Source organism: Furipterus horrens, unplaced genomic scaffold (genome assembly GCF_987537825.1).
Source record: "Furipterus horrens unplaced genomic scaffold, mFurHor1.1.pri manual_scaffold_8, whole genome shotgun sequence".
Lineage (NCBI taxonomy): Eukaryota > Metazoa > Chordata > Mammalia > Chiroptera > Furipteridae > Furipterus > Furipterus horrens.
Window position 1 is genome coordinate 60,528,334 of NW_028327178.1, and position 16,010 is coordinate 60,544,343.

Here is a 16,010-nt window from a genome sequence, read left to right on the forward strand (position 1 = left end):
TCCCTCTGCTGCAAAGTGGGATAATAGGAACTACTAACCATTAACAGAGTCAGATGCACGAGGTGACCAGGGCAGTGAGACACATAGTGTAAGTGCTCTGAGTGTAGGCTGTTATTATGATATTGTATCTGTGAACTTCCATGGTCTATGACGGTGGGAATTTTACCCAATTCCCTGTCTCCCCTGGGCCAAGGGCGGCACCCAGCACATGGTGGACAGTCAGTGAATATCAAGTGTATGTGAGTCAGCAAAACAGTATGTGTGCACATATATCTGAGTGTCCATCTGTGCATGAGTGTCTGTGAGCCTTGGTGAGAACCATGGGTGTGGGCAGAGCAGGTACACCCGAGCATTGGAATGGCTGCCCACCTGTGGCTGTGTGCCTTTGCTGCCTCCCATGAGGGTACACATGAAATAGAGACAAAGAAAGAGACCATCCACCTCTGCTAGTGCTAGTCATGAAGGGACAGGAAGGATATGCTCCACATCATAGTGCCCCCAGCACGCACTGACAGGGCAACAAGAAACCAAGCCTCGCAGAGATCAGGTTCAGCTCTCCCCATTGACAGCCCAGCCTAGCAATGGAGGAAAGGGAGAATTTGACAAAACAGAAAAAACCCCGTGCCTCCTTCCTCATCAATTAAGGCTGCTCCTGAGGCTTTCCTCACATGCCTGGCCCCAGCATCCCAAAGTGTCAATACTAGAAGGCAAATTTCTGTCACTGTGCAGGAAGACTTTAGGCCTGTCATTATACAGGAAGATTTTAGGCCTGGAGATGGAAGGGATTTGCCCAAGACTGCCCAGGAACTGGCTGCAGAGCTGGACCACAACCCAATGTACTGAGATCCCCATCTGCCACCTGAAAAGTAACAGACACTTATAAAGGCACTTTGTAAATAGCTACGCTCTTTCAAGGGATATGTTGATCATTCTAGTATGTGTTAAGGAGACTCCATTTTTTGAGCCAGCACTGTTATAAGACTTTACTTGCACCTCATTACTGAGTTCTTTCAGGCCTCATATCGTTATGTCCCCAATCTCCATACAAGCAGTGTGGGGCTCAGGGTACAGAAACCAGCCGAGTCTTGAGTGGGTCACATACCTCATCAGAAGCCTGGCAAGGGTATAACCATGCCTTGATATATAGGAGGGGAGGGTGCAGTGCAACAACAGGGACTGGGAAAGAAAGCAAGTGCCAGGGCCCAGGCCTAGGGAGAGGGAAGCTGGGTCACCCTGGAGAGGTGTGCCATGAAACCTGACTTGCAGCCACCAGAGTCTGGATGGGGCAGGGTGGGGAAGAGACCAAGAGGGAAAGAGCAGCATTCACTCACTTTTACAGCCAAGACTCTACTATGCCTCACTTCCCACTTTCCAGCTGTCTCCTCCCAAAAACATCTCCCCAACCCTTCAAACTAAATCAACTGATCACATCACCCGATTTTATTTCCTTTGTAGCATTCATTACTACCTGAAAGATTTTTGTTTCTTGACTTTCTAAAAGTCACACAAGGCTTTGTCCCACTTACTATACCCCTGATGCCTTTAGGCGCTGAGTCTGTTACATAATAAAGACATTTGTTAAATGAATCACAGGCACTGTCATGCTGCCTCCTTAACTCTACTGAGTGAGCTCCTGGTCTAGTGAGGCAAGCAGTCCACTGCACTTCGAGAGCAGTGCCAAACCGTGTAAGGCAGAGGCCCCCCAGAGGGACAGGGAGGCCATCCTGGAGAAGCTCATACAGTCCTCTACCAGTGTCCTTGAGGTGCTGGTGGGAGGCAGGGCCAATTGCTCAGAGACCTCCCTTGAAAGCTCTCCCATCAGTCCTCAATCACTTGCCGGGACTTCCTCTCTATTGGCCCCTTCTCACGTAGATCTGCAACCTTTCTCTTCCTATGATTTCCTTATTTCCCACCAACATTTGAATGAGCTACTGTCTTTCTCATCCTAGAAGAATTGTCTATATTCCATCTCCTGAATGAAAGGCAAAAAATGAGGCCAGAAAATGGACTCCTCCCTCTCCATCATCACCCATAGGCATCATCACCCACAGGTAAGACACTGATTATTCCTAACTATGCCCCCTATTCCGTCTGCTTTTCCTGATGCCTAATACCATTCTGTTCGCTTCTGTGTTCCCTGCATTTAGTACTGGGCCTGTTAAGGTAAATATGGAACCAACTACTGGATGGAAGCTGAGAATTTAAAGGGCTTGGTGTGGGGCACCATGGAGGGTTTGGCCTTGGTAAGGAAGAGGCTATGCTCCACTCTGGTTTCTATCTAGCCCAATATGGAGTTTCTGTCTTCCCTTCCTATCATTTCCCAAGCCTATGCAGGCAGGAGACAGACCAGTCCCTATATCCTGAGCCAGAGTCCCAGAGTCCAGCCCAGCTTCAAAATGGCGCTGGGCCTGGTCCAAGGCAGCAGGCCTGTGCCAAGGCTATGGGCCCTGGGGTACGTCCGGGTGCACTTCCTGTCTGGGCCTGCGGCCTCCAACCGCTGGCAGCGCGGTTTCCGGCGGGGCTGCGGCCGGGCCTGCACTATCAGCTCGGCACCAGATGCCCAGTCAGGATACTTGTGGTGAAACTGTGAGGGTACATTCGGCCCTTTGGGGTTTTCTCCCATGTCAGCCTCCAAGACAAATGGAGGAAAAGTGACACCCAGCCCTCCTTCTTCAGCTGTTTTCCCTCTTCTAAGCCAGGAGCCAGGCTGCGGGCAGCTGCTTAGGGCCAGAGACCTGCTTCACAACCACATATGGCGTATGGTCAGTTGAAAGCTGAGGCCATGATGGATGCTGGGGTCAGGCCACTCAGGTTGGGAATCTTGGCCAATGCTGGAGAGATGGGACTGGCTTGGAGGTTTGAACATTGTCCTGGAAGCCCGGGGGAAGCACTCCTCTCCAAGCACTCCTCACCATAAAGGCCACAGATAGAGTAGGCTGGGTCTTAGGCCAAATGAGAGGTGCCAGGTGTCTGGGGCACCTCGTCTTACCTAGCAAGGCCAGGCCTTGGTGAAGTCTTTATACACAGGGCCTCATTTCACCGCTCACCCTAGGGTTTACAAGGGAGAAAGTGAGGCCATGTTTGCCACAGGGAAATAGAGGACATGGGAAGCTCAGGGCTACCCACAGCCTAAGATGGCACACACAGAGTTAAGGATGAGAGGAGGGCTGGGGGGAGGCTTAGAGTGGGATGCCTCACCCATAGCTCCCATCCCAGGACACTGGCTGAGCCATGGCTCTAGTTAGCCCTGGGAATCTGGAAGCCCAAGTCCTCATCACCCAACATCTGTGCTGTAGACTAACTCCCGTGCTGACCCCAGACTCAGTTCTAGTCCAGATGTGGGCAGCAGTTCCCAGACCAGTGTCCCTAAGTGATGCCACATGACACTGACTTTGGGGAATGACCAAGGTGCACTACCTTTAACACGGGTATAGCTTTTGTCATGAGTTACACTCAGCCTTACTTTTGGAATCCCAGTAATGTGTCCACAGTTTTAAGAGACACAAGGACACAAGCACAGCTCTCTCTGCCCAGGCTATGAGAGGCCCACTGGCATGGACCCTTGCCAACTTTTCTTTCTTTTCCAGGCTAGTGAAGTAACTGGCCAAATGGGCTAAGGTGGTACCTGCCCAGGGTAACCAGGGCCCTAGCCCTAAAGCACACAGCTATAACTAGGCTTCCTTAGAGAAGCAGAGGCGGTTCTGCAGGGCTGCTCGGCAAGTCAGCTGGGCAATTCTAGGGGAGCAGGGGGATGCCCGCTTGGTCCCACCTAGGGATACCAGAGGCCAGGTGTGAGTGGGGCCAAGCCCATGTGAACACTGGTTCAGTGTAGCCTTCAGTTTCCAGCTCTTGAGGACAGGACACCACAAAGACCCAGGTTCAGGCCAGAAACACTGTGATTGGAGGAATGGAAAGAGATAAATGAGACAAAATGGAAACAATCACTAATACTTAATAAGCAGTTGCAATATGCCATTTCACACTTATTATATTACGTGATCCTTAAAGCCATCCTACCAAGCGACTAATATAGCACTGCTTCATTTTACAAATGAGGGAACTGATGCCCAAAAGCTTTGCCTAAGGTCACAGTGGGTGGAAGGACTAGGACTTCCATGGAGGTCCTCTGACTGCAGAATCCCACTGTTGAAGATGAGTGTCCTCCTCTATATCCAAGTCCTAGCCATTCCACTGTCCTTTGGACTCCATATCTTACCACTGCATCAAATACCTTACATTTTCCACAATAATTTTCTCTCCTCTATATCTAGCCTCCAATTTTCCACAGGATCCTCCCCAATGGCATTTAACACATTTGAATCTCTTCCATCTTAAAACTTCCAGCTGCACATCCTCATATAGCTACCTTAAACTCATCCCCCTCACAGCCTGTCTGTGAAACACAGTCACTATTCAAAAGAAGCCGCACTTCGGTCCAATCCCCATTCCCACTACTCCACCAACAGTTATACAAAGTCACTGAAAAATGACTTCAGTGACACGCTCCTAAAACCAACAGGTATCTTCCATTCTTCCTTTTGCTTGACAACTCTCAGCAGCACTCATTGATTGCTTCTTTTTTGAAACATCTTTCCACTTGGCTTCCATGACAGCACATGGTCCTGATCCTTCTCTTATCTCACTGACCACTTCTCAGCTTGTGGTATGCTCCAAGTGCCACTTCTACAGTCCTAGTATTCAGTTCTGGTTCCCTTCTTACTTAGCACCCTTCCTAAGTACCTTTACCCACCACAACCTATATCTCAACATTTCCACAGACATCTTTATGCTGAATGACCCCACAATCATCATTTCCATGCCAGGCCTCTCCTCTGAGCTGTAGGTCTGAATATCCAACTGCCCATACACATTCCCACTTGGATGTCTCAAGTACATCCACCTTACCATGTCTGAAACAGATTTTATCATTATCTTCCTCGAACTTGATCTAAAAGATCTTCCCATATTAAGTTAATGGCACAATCATCCCTCAACCCACCCCACCAATATTTATGCTACTCATTCACTCAGTAAGCCACCTACTATGTATAATAAACTGATCTGAACATCTAGCTGATAAAGAATAAGCATACCAGAAAAAAACCCTGCACTACCAGAGCCAGTCCAGTAATCACACATATTTTAACTGTGCAGTATGATGTGGAACAGCACAGCTAGAACAAGAGGACACAATAGGGTTTGATTGAGTCTGAGAGGTCCTGGAAGGCTTCCCTGAGACAGAAACCTTAAACTGTTACATGAAGGAAGAGACAGAATTAACTGGGTAAAGACTAGGTAGTATACCCCAGAAACGAAAAAATAGGAGAAAGCATGGCACTAATTTAGCACTGTCAATTTCCCAACCTAAATCTGTCAACTCTATGATATTTGTACACCACCCTTGCCCTAGCCATCATCTTTTCCCTGGATTATAAGAGGCTCTCAGGGTTTCTCCCACACCCTTACAGCCTTCAGCAGTTTTCAACCAAAATACAAATCTAATCATGTCTCACACACACTGATGAGTATTCCCTTCATTTTAAGATAAAGCCAAAAGCCTTGACAGATTTTACAAAGCCCTATCTTGTACTGGACTTTCCATCTGTAGCCTTATGTCATACAATGTCCACCTTACTCTCTGGATCCCCTTCATGTCAAGCCCCAACCTATCTCAGGGCCTCTGCACATGCTATGCTCTCTACCTGGAATACTCTCTGCCCCACTACCAACTGCCATCCATGTAACTCATACAGAGTTCAACTCAAAAGTCACTACCTGAGGATTTGGCAAGATGGCGGCACAGGCAGACATGGCTTGCCTCTTCGCACAATATGAAAATTACAATTAAAATATACAACCAGCATCAGCCAGAACCATCAGAAATTGAGTTGAATGGAAGTCTGACAACTATGGAATTAAAGAAACCATATCCAATGAGACAGGTAGGAGGGGTGCAGACACGGAATGGACTGGTCTCTCACCCACATGTGGTGGATAAAAATTCAGAAGGACTATCTCAGGAGTGAGGAGTCCCAGACCCACACCAGGCCCTAGGCCAGGATTACAATGCGAGGAAGATAAGTCCCCACAACTTATGCAGCAAAAACAAAGGGGATTAAGTCACTAGAAGAAATTTCTGGAGACCCATGCAGTTCATCTTAAAGAACCCACACATGGACTCACCTACTCAGACTCACTCCCTCTGAGCTCCAGCACCAGGGTAGCACAGTGAAAGGTACTAGTGATATACAGGGAAGAACTGAAGTGTCTGGCATCAAGGTGAGCAGAGGCCATCGTTTCTCTTCTAAATCATCCCCAACAGGGCTGGCAAGCTAGTGCCATACCTGAGACTCCATTAACCTGGCTAACACTGTTTGATCACCTTGGAGATTCCCAGAGACTCTGCCCCACCCAACGTACACAGGCCCCCCAAGCTACTTTCCATGTGAATGGCTGGTCTTGGCTTATACAGCACGACTTCTTAAATCCTACCAAACAAGCAACAGCTGGCCTCAGGCCCAGTACTAGCAGCAGCCAACTTAGATTCACGGCTTGGCTTTGCCTGGGAATCTCCAAGCCCAGCACAAGTAGCAGCCTTCTCAGATTGCTTTATAGCTCAGGCAGGGTGCCCCACCTAAAACACAGGTGGTGGCTGACCTTGGCCTGCACCACCCAGGAAACCCCAGGGCCAGAGCACCCAGTAGACAGCTAGAGACTGCGTAGGAGCACCACCTCCCTGATGCAGCACCACCCCTGCACAGCTGATCCTCCACAGAGGGTGGAGGTTGGTGGTCAATAGTCACAGCCAGCCCTTGCAGCTGACTGGCCTGGGTAAATGACTCCCATTGATCTGCCAACAGCAAGCAAGGCTCAAATACAAGAGGAGGGTGTACTCAGCCCACATGAAGGGCGCACCTTGAGTACCCAGTTTGGGGGACAGGGGAGGCTGTGCCACCGGACCCTACAGGACACCCCCTACATTAGGCCACACTACCAAGACATGGAGTCAAAGCAGCTCTACTCAATACACAGAAACAAACACAGGGAGGCTGCCAAATTGAGGGGGCAAAAAAATATGGCCCAAATGAAAGAACAGAACAAAACCGCAGAAAAAAGAACTAAACGAAAGAGAAATAGCAGAATTAAAAAACACTGGTGGTAAGGATGCTCAGAGAAATGACTGAGTATGGCCACAAAATGAAGGAAGAAGTGAAGGTTACACAAAGTGAAATAAAGAAAAATACACAGGGGACTAACAGTGATGGGAAGGAAGCTGTGATTCAAATCAATGATTTGGAACAAAAGGAATAAATAAAACATTCATCCGGAACAGAAAGAAGGAACGAGAACTGAAAAAAAAATGAGAGGATTAGGAACCTCTGGATGGAACACCATTAAGCGTACCAACATCTGAATTGTAGGGGTGCCCAAAGGAGAAGAGGAAGAGCAAGAAACCGAAAACTTATTTGAAAAAAATAATGAAAGAAAACTTCCCTAATTTGGCAAAGAGACAAGTCCAGGAAGGACAGAGTCCCAAACAAGTTGGACCCAATGAGGAGGACCACACCAAGAAACATCATAATTAAAATGCCAAACGTTAAAGAGAGAATATTAAAAGCTGCAAGAGAAAAGCAAGACTGTTACCTACAAAAGAGTTCCATAAGACTACCACCCGATTTCTCAAAAGAAACTGCAGGCAAGAAGGTGCTGGCATAAAGTATTCCAAATGATGAAAAGCAGGGACTTACAACCAAGATTACTCTGTCCAGCAAAGCTATCATTTAGAATAGAAGGGCAGATAAGTGCTTCCCAGACAAGGTAAAACTAAAGGAATTCACAAAGCCATGATTATATGAAATGTTAAAGGGACTTATTTTAAGAAAAAGGTGATCAAAACTATGAACATTAAAATGACAGTATACTCACAACTATCAACAAACGGAATCTAAAAAATAAAAACAAAACAAGCTAAGCAAACAATCAGAACAGGAACAGAATCGTATGTATGGATCATCTGGAGGGTTATCAGTGGGGAGGTGGAAGGGAGAAAATGGGGAAAATGGTGCAGGGATCAAGGAGCAGAACTGGTAGAAACAAAATACACAGGGGGTGTTAAGAACAGTATAGGGAAGGGTGAAGCCAAAGAAATTACATGCACAACCCATGGATATGAACTAAGCTGCGAGACTGCTGGAGGGAAGGGGATACTGAGTGGAGGCGGGCAAAGGGAAAAAAATTGAGACAATAAAATGAACTTTAAAAAAGTCACTTCCTTCAATGAACCATTCCCCAGCTCCATTGCAGATTAAGTCCAGTATATATCATCAAAAACATTGTGTCTCTTTTCCTAACAAGGTTTTGTCATAGTTTGTGATTATGAACTGGCACTTGACCATTTGACCATCTGTGTCTGAAAATATCATCTCTGCTTTGCTTATCATAGTTTCCTCAGTATCTAGTAGAGCGTGTGAAGAAAAACAGGTAACCAAAAAATGCAAGAACAGAGTACTCACTCTAACACTCTATTCTGCAACCTTATGAAGGCCACTTTACCGCTGTGGTCTCAGTATTCTAATATATAACCAATATTTGTATCACACTTGCTCTAAAGAGCAAGTCCATTATTTAATGGATAAAAAGCACTTGAAAAAGGACTATACTCAAAGTTAAGAAATAAGTTATATGAGATTTTCAACAGAATAAAACAAATGCTTCAGAGTCCCTGCTTTATTTTCTTTTGGTCACACATGCTTTATAAAACATGCACACATTGCCCTGGCTGGTATGGCTCAGCTGGTTGGAGTATCATCCCAAACAGCAGAAGGTTGGGAGTTCAATTCCAGGTCAGGGCACATACCGAGGTTGCAGGTTTGACCCTGGGTTGGGGCATGTATGAGAGGGAACCAATCGATGTCCCTGTCTCCCCCTCTCTCTAAAATCAATAAACATTTTAAAAAGAACAACATGCACAAACATCAGGTACCAGAAGGGCATAAAACAAGGAGCTTAGATGCTTAAAAGAATATCCTAGGCTTCAGAACAAAAGAAAACCAATTAATATTGAAAATTTCTTTGTTCAAAACACAAAGATATTTTATTTTTAATGGAACTGAAGTTTTTTTCTTGTTAAATGAACAGTTTAGGGACAAAAACTAAGCTTCTTGTACTGTCTGGGGCAGGGCCTGGCTTCTCTTCTTTGAAGGCCTTTTGGAAAATACAGATGCCAGCATTCACTGGCCTCAATGTTTATGCCCCACCCCTCCCCACCACGTACACCTGCCATCTCTAAGTGCAGCACCCTGGGCCCATTTGGAGACAACTGACAGGGGCTACAGAGCATCCAAGATGTGGTCGATTTTGGTGACCAGCTCCTGTCGCTTTCCTAAAATGAGCTTCTCGTTCTCAACGTAGGTGTCTTTCTTGAGCTTGCCAGCCACCAACCGCTCAGCTTCCACTGCCGACTTTAGCATCAGCTCCTTGACCTGTGCATCCAGTTTCTGCATTTCGTTCACCTGGTGGAGGAAAGCAAGGCAGGGCTTGAGAATTGTCCTCTTATCCCTACTCAGCAGGGCCCACCACCTCCCATACCTACAGATTCCAGAACTGCCAGGCCAGAGGGGAGGGCTGTGAAGGAAGACAAGCTTGGCTTCAAATACCAGTTCCACCCCATACCCCATACAAACTCTGTTCCTCAAGCTCTGACCCTTGTGAACAAGTCCCTTCACCATTCCTGAGCCTTAGCTGGAGAACTGAATGTGAAATTATGTGAAATCCCCTAACACGGTGCCAGCCACACAGGGTAATCAAGGAACCTTCATTCTCATCCCTTTAGCCTGCCAATCCAGGAGCTGGAACTCATGTAAGCAAAATAACAACACAGGATTGTGCCCATGGGACTGAATGACTCCCATGTTATGACTCAGTGTCAGACTGCAGACTTTCATAATCACATTCACTCAACATTCAACAAATATTTAGTGAGCCGTAGTGCTAGGCATGATTCTAGGTTCTGGAAAACAGTACTAAAAATAGACTAAAGCATCTGTCCCTCATGAAGCTGACAGATTATAAATTCTTAAGCACATGAATAAACAGTTTCAGAAAATGGCAGATGCTATGAAGAAAACAGCAAAGGGTAAAGAGAGGGAGTGCTGGAGCGTGGCACATAAAGAGAGTGGTCAAGAACTCTTGAGGGACACCTCCAGGAGGAGAGGATGTCCCCATCCTCATTTATAGGTCAGAAGAATTCACATAGCATGTTCCAAGCATGATTCTCAGCATTTCACATGCACTAAACTCATTTTACACTCACAACCACTATAAGGTAAGTACTAACAGCATCCCCAGTTTACATGTAAGGCAACTGATTTAGAGAAGTGAGATAACTTGCCTAAGCTTACAAAGTCTCAATCAGAGCCTGGATTCAAACCCATTCTTCTAAGTCTAAGTGCTTCTTACCTTGTTCAGTTTGGCTTCCAGGAAAGGAAGCAGCTGTCTCAATAGTGACCATGTGGACAGACAGTGCTATAGAAGCTAGCAGAGCTTTCTCCGAACCCAGTTCACGTCTGACACGCCAAAACTTTTTGTTCCACCACAAGGGCTGACATCATGCCACAGGTCTACAACTGGGTGCAATATCACCTCACAAGCCAGCAGTGAATAAGAACCTGGTTTCTGATCCAGGCAGAGTAGCTATACAATGCTCTAGACAGTAAGGTACAACTTCTGAAACTGGGGTACAGCAGGCCACAAGCCAGCCGACTCAGTGCTGGCAGACACTTACTTTGTCGCACAGGTCAGAGCCCTCTGTCTTCAGCCTGGACTGCAGCAGTGCTATCTCACTGGTCAAGGCCTTGTGTTCCATCTCCAGGCTCTTCTTGCCACTGTTGAGGGTGGACACATCCCGGGACTGCTTATATCTATTGACTGTCTCATCAAAGTTACGGTAGAGACCTATTCTCTTATTGACCACGGTCAAGACCTGCTCTGTAATGCAGGCAACCTTCATCCTGGCTTCCGTGGCTGGATCCTGGAAGAGAGACACTGTAGGTGATGAAATCAAGCCTGAACCCACTCCAATTTTTACCCATCACCAGTTGGACAAACAAAAAAAGCCATCTTCTGCTCTGACCGGTGTGGTTCAGGTGGTTGGACATCATCCCACAAAGTGAAAGGTCACCACCTCAATTCCTGGTCAGGGCACATGCCTAGGTTGTAGATTCGGTTCCCAGTCAGAGCATGTATGAGAGGCAACCGATCGATTTTTCTCATATTGATGCTTCTCTCCCTCTCTTTCTCCCTCCCTTCTCCTCTCTCTAAATTAATTAATTTTTCTATTAATTTTTTTTTTCATCCACATTCTTGGAAAGTCAGAGAATCAAACCCATACTAACATCAAATTGGACCAGTTCAGCAATAGGCGAGACTGGGGACATGAGGATAAAACAGATGTTCACTTCAAAGCAGCAGGAGAAACAGACAGATGTGAAAAAGGGTACTAATGCTACAGTGCACCATGAAAGGCATAGGGTACTCAGGTCAGAGAAGGCTTCCAGGATGTTCATTATGTCTCCCTCATTAAAACTTCAAGGGTTTACCAAAGCCTAAAGGAGAAACACAAATTCCTTATCCTATCATTCAAAGACCATTAGATGAGGCCCTACAGATTTTCCTGAATCATCTCTTACTAGCTGTCTACTACAAAAGTGCTAACTTTGCAGCTCAAAGGCTGAATCTAGTCTGCAAATGATTGATTTGGCCTACAATTAGATTTTTCTCAATAAATTATCAAAGGTTTAAAAAAGACAGATATATAGATAGGAAACATAATTTATTAACTATGACTAAACCATAAAATGAAGTACTCTACAGCAATTTAAACAAAGTAATGAGGAGAATCTCTATGAATTGATATGGGTGATTTTCAGGATATATTTAAGTGAAAAGGGAAATGTACAGCCCTGGCCAGGTAGCTCAGTTGGTTGGAGTATCATCCCACTACACCAAGATTGTAGGTTTGATCCCCAGTCAGGGCACATACAAGAGGCAACCAATGAATGCATCTCCCCCGCACCCCTTCTCCAAAATCAATTTTAAAAAAATATTTTTTAAGGAAAAGTAAACACGATACATATTGTTGCTACCTCTTGTGTAAGAAAATAAAAATTAAAGTATCTGCTGCCCTAACCAGGTGACTCAGTTAGTGGAGTGTCGTTCTGTACACCAGAAGGTTGCAGGTTCAATTCCAGTGAGTGCACATACCTAAGTTGCATGTCCCCGGTTGGAGCACATTCAAGAGGCAACCAATAGATGTTTCTCTCTCACACTGATGTTTCTCTCTACTCCTCCTTCCTCTCTCTCTAAAATCAATAAACATCCTCAGATGAGGATTTTTTTCAAATAATTAAAAAAATAATAAAGTATCTGCTAATTTTTGCAAAATAAACAAATCAGATAGGACATGCCAAGACCGATGAAACTGGTCACCTACAAGGCAAGGTAGGAAACAATGGAGGAATCAGTACCATTCTCAAGTTCTAAATTTAGAACTTTCCAATGTTTTATAAATTCATAACCAAAATTAAGTATTAACAATGATGGAGGAAAAACTAGAAAAAACTCAAATAACTGTATTTCAGATGATTAACACAGGAAAAAAGAACTAAGCCAATTACCTTAGGAACACAGTGCTTTTATAATATATTCTTAGTCTAAAAACAAAAAGAACTGTAAACAAATTTTAGACTCTAACTGGTAGGTTTGCTTTTTGCAGTGGTATGAGCACACCAATTCTGAAACTATTTGATGTGCTTATAGAATTGAACAAATAAGCAAATATATTGATGTTGTAGGGATTCAGGAAAGAGGAAAAATGGCATAAAGGAAGACAGGCAAGAACCCTGTGGTGTTAGACTGGAATTAAAGACATCATTAATTCATATTTTAAATAGCATACATATTCATCTCCTAGCTCTGTCCATTGAAAAGGCTTAGAAGCAGTTATGGTCCAAAAGCAGTGATCACACCTAGCTCACAAATCATGGTCTCAAAGGTACCATTCTGCATTAAAAGGAACCAGGACTCCTTGGAGAAAGTATAAGCCACGTCTGAAATGTGTTACTGTGCCAACAATAAGGAAGTGCTCAAAAAAATGGAGATGTTAAACAGACAGGCAAATCTGGGACAATTTGAGCATCAAAATAAATAGTAGCAGTGACCCTGGCCGATGTGACTCAGCTGGTTGGAGCATCGTCCCGTAACTGAAAAGTTGCGGGTCCAATTCCCAGTCAGGGTATATACCTAGGTTGTGGGTTTGATCCCTAGTCCAGGCACATATGACTCCCAGTCAAGGTGCATACAGGAGGCAACCAACTGATGCTTCTTTCTCGCATCAAAGTTTCTCTTTCTCCCTTCCTCTATCTGAAAGCAATGGAAAAAATATGTCCTCAGGTGAGGATAAATAAGTAAATAAATAGTACCAGAGGACAATAATCCATGGAACACAGTAAGAACTCTTGAATCCAAAAAAATAACCAACCAATCAACCAAAAAGAAAAGCTTTTCTTTACAGAATACCAAATAATAATGTCAAAGGTATCATAGTTTTCAACCACAATACTAAAAAACATATTCAGACAAGACTCAATAATAAATGTTGTAACAAATGGGTATACGTATATGAATATGTCTATATAGCCTCAAAGAAATTACTAATTGTAAAGAGAAAAATAATAACTTTACAGTGAAGAAACCAGGCAAATAAAGCATCACTTTATCGTGTTTTTGCCAAAAGTGTATAATCTGAATTTAAACAGGGAGAAACATAAGACAAATGTAAACTAAGGGACAGTCTGCAAAACCAGTCTCTAAACTTCAAATATGCCAAGGTCATTAAAGACAAAGAAAGGCTAAAGAACTGCTCCAGATTAAAGGAGACTAAGGAACTATAATAACTAACTAAACTGCATGACTTTCAACTGGATTCTGAAGTATGAAAAATAATTGCTATAAAAGTTATTACTGGGACAATCAGCAACATTTGAACATGGACGGCATGTTGGTGAATAGTATAACAACATTGCATTTCCTGAATTTGACTGATTATTGCTCATGGTTACATTAGAAAATATTCTTGTTCTCAGGCTGCATACATGCTTAAGTATACAAGGGTAAAGGAGCATAAACTTCTCAAATGGTTCAGGAAAAATAATGATGTATATAGACAGGCTGAATGTTTACTGCTATGTCTAGGTGATAAGCGTATAAGAGTTATTTTTATCTTCGTTACCAAGTTTCTATAAATGTGATATTAAAAAAAATAATAAAAAAACAAAGCAATTTTTATAGTTTAAAAAATAGGGCTATTTCATAATAAAACCCAGACTCAGCCCCTTCTGCATCACAAGGTTTGCTAGCAGCTGTCCCAGCTGTATCACCTTGACCCTTGGACAGTCTCACTGGTCCATGGAAACAACTGGATCAAGGTCTTTACTCACATGTTCACTACTGCTACCCACAGGTCCCCACAAAGCCCTCCCTGCTGTTCCCACAAACTGTTCCCTCTAGCTGAGTGCTCTTCCCCACCTTTTCTACCTGTCACCTCCTCGGGGTAGCCTTTTGGGCCCTCAGGCACCACCGCCACAAGCACACACTGTGCCTGCTGCCCTGTTCCCACAGTTCTCACCTCCATTAGCAACCTGTGCATGCTCCATGACCATAGGAACAAAAACAAGGTATCTTTACATAAAAATTAGCAGAAGCCGCAGGAGAGTCTTCTGGGCAACAGCATTCTGCCTTGGGCTTGCTCTGATGACCAACGCTCAGTAAAGCCAGTGAAACACATTATCAAGGTGCAAAATGACTACCTGACCAAAAAAAAGAAGAGAGCCACAAGGGTACCTTCGTGATAGAAAAGTCCAGCCTGACATAGATGATGACCGTGAAGAACAAGATGTAGAAAGCGGCCACTACCAGCAGGGGCTCCTGCAGCATAAGCACTTTGTTGAACGTGTAGTGCACCTGGGGGGAGAACAAAGAAGATGGGCTTTGACAGGCCTATAGGTACTCAGAAACCTAGGGGCCAAAAGAGTTTCCACCAAGCCAACAATCATCAGGGCTGCTCCACCCCAAATGCCCAGCCCTACCCCCAGGGGATCTATGTTCAAACCACTTCAGCCCAAGGAGGTAAAGATGATTAAGTCCTGGCCCCCAGCACCCATTCTCCAGGAAGGGAAGTGTAGGAGGCAAAACAGTGGAGTCACGTACCACAATGTCCTGAATGTGCTGTTCTACCAGATTTTTTTTGTAGGCAACAATCACAGGGCGGCCAAATGTGTCCAGGTAGGTGTAGTGCAGCTCATCTGGCGCACGGTTGATTTCATAGGGACTGTCAACTTGAATGTTCCTGAAGGCATATTAGAATAAAATACAGCCTCAGATGAATTGCACTGACCAACTAGGTTTATTTAGGGTTGAAAAATTCCAAGTCTCAGGGGGCCTTTGAGGATCCTTAAGTTCACACTCCACTCTGCTCTCCTTTCAGCACCAGGGAACACCCAACCACCTGAGACAGCTGACCCACTGCCATAAAGCCCTGAGTGTGGGACCATTCTTTTGCTGAGCCAACAACTGTCTGTCCCTGCACAAGGGTTCACTAGTACTGGCCTACCCCCGGAGTAAAACAGCTCACATAATTTTTTGTGCATTCTACCTAACAAGTGCCTCTCAGAGACTTGAAGAAGTCCCTGAAAATTTATTCCAAATGTTCTGTCTTCTCACGTGACTGAAAACTTGTTATAGGGTACAGTGGACATGTACTGCTTTTGCCTGCAGACTCATTCTACATTCTAGTCAACAGCACTCTAGTTTTATTTGAAGGAACTACCCATTCCCCATTGAATGTCCTCTACAAAAAGAACAATCAAGGTTCCTCTCCTTCTGGTGATCAGAGTAAACAAATAACCTAAGAGAGACCAAGTAGATGTTTCCCTTAATGTAAATCAAGAGCAAAA

At 44.6% G+C, this 16,010-nt stretch overlaps 1 protein-coding gene across 1 annotated transcript in view; it reads right to left on the reverse strand.

The window, feature by feature from the left end:
- Positions 1-9,054: 9,054 nt before the first annotated feature.
- RPN1 (ribophorin I) overlaps positions 9,055-16,010 on the reverse strand; it is a 55,534-nt gene continuing 48,578 nt past the window's right edge. Inside the window, exons 7-10 of the mRNA XM_090285923.1 lie at positions 15,265-15,403; positions 14,899-15,018; positions 10,784-11,029; positions 9,055-9,512 (exon numbers count right to left, since the gene is read on the reverse strand). Of these exons, the coding sequence (XP_090142049.1) occupies positions 9,330-9,512; positions 10,784-11,029; positions 14,899-15,018; positions 15,265-15,403 (688 nt within the window). The 3' untranslated portion in view covers positions 9,055-9,329. The remainder of the gene's footprint in view (positions 9,513-10,783; positions 11,030-14,898; positions 15,019-15,264; positions 15,404-16,010) is intronic.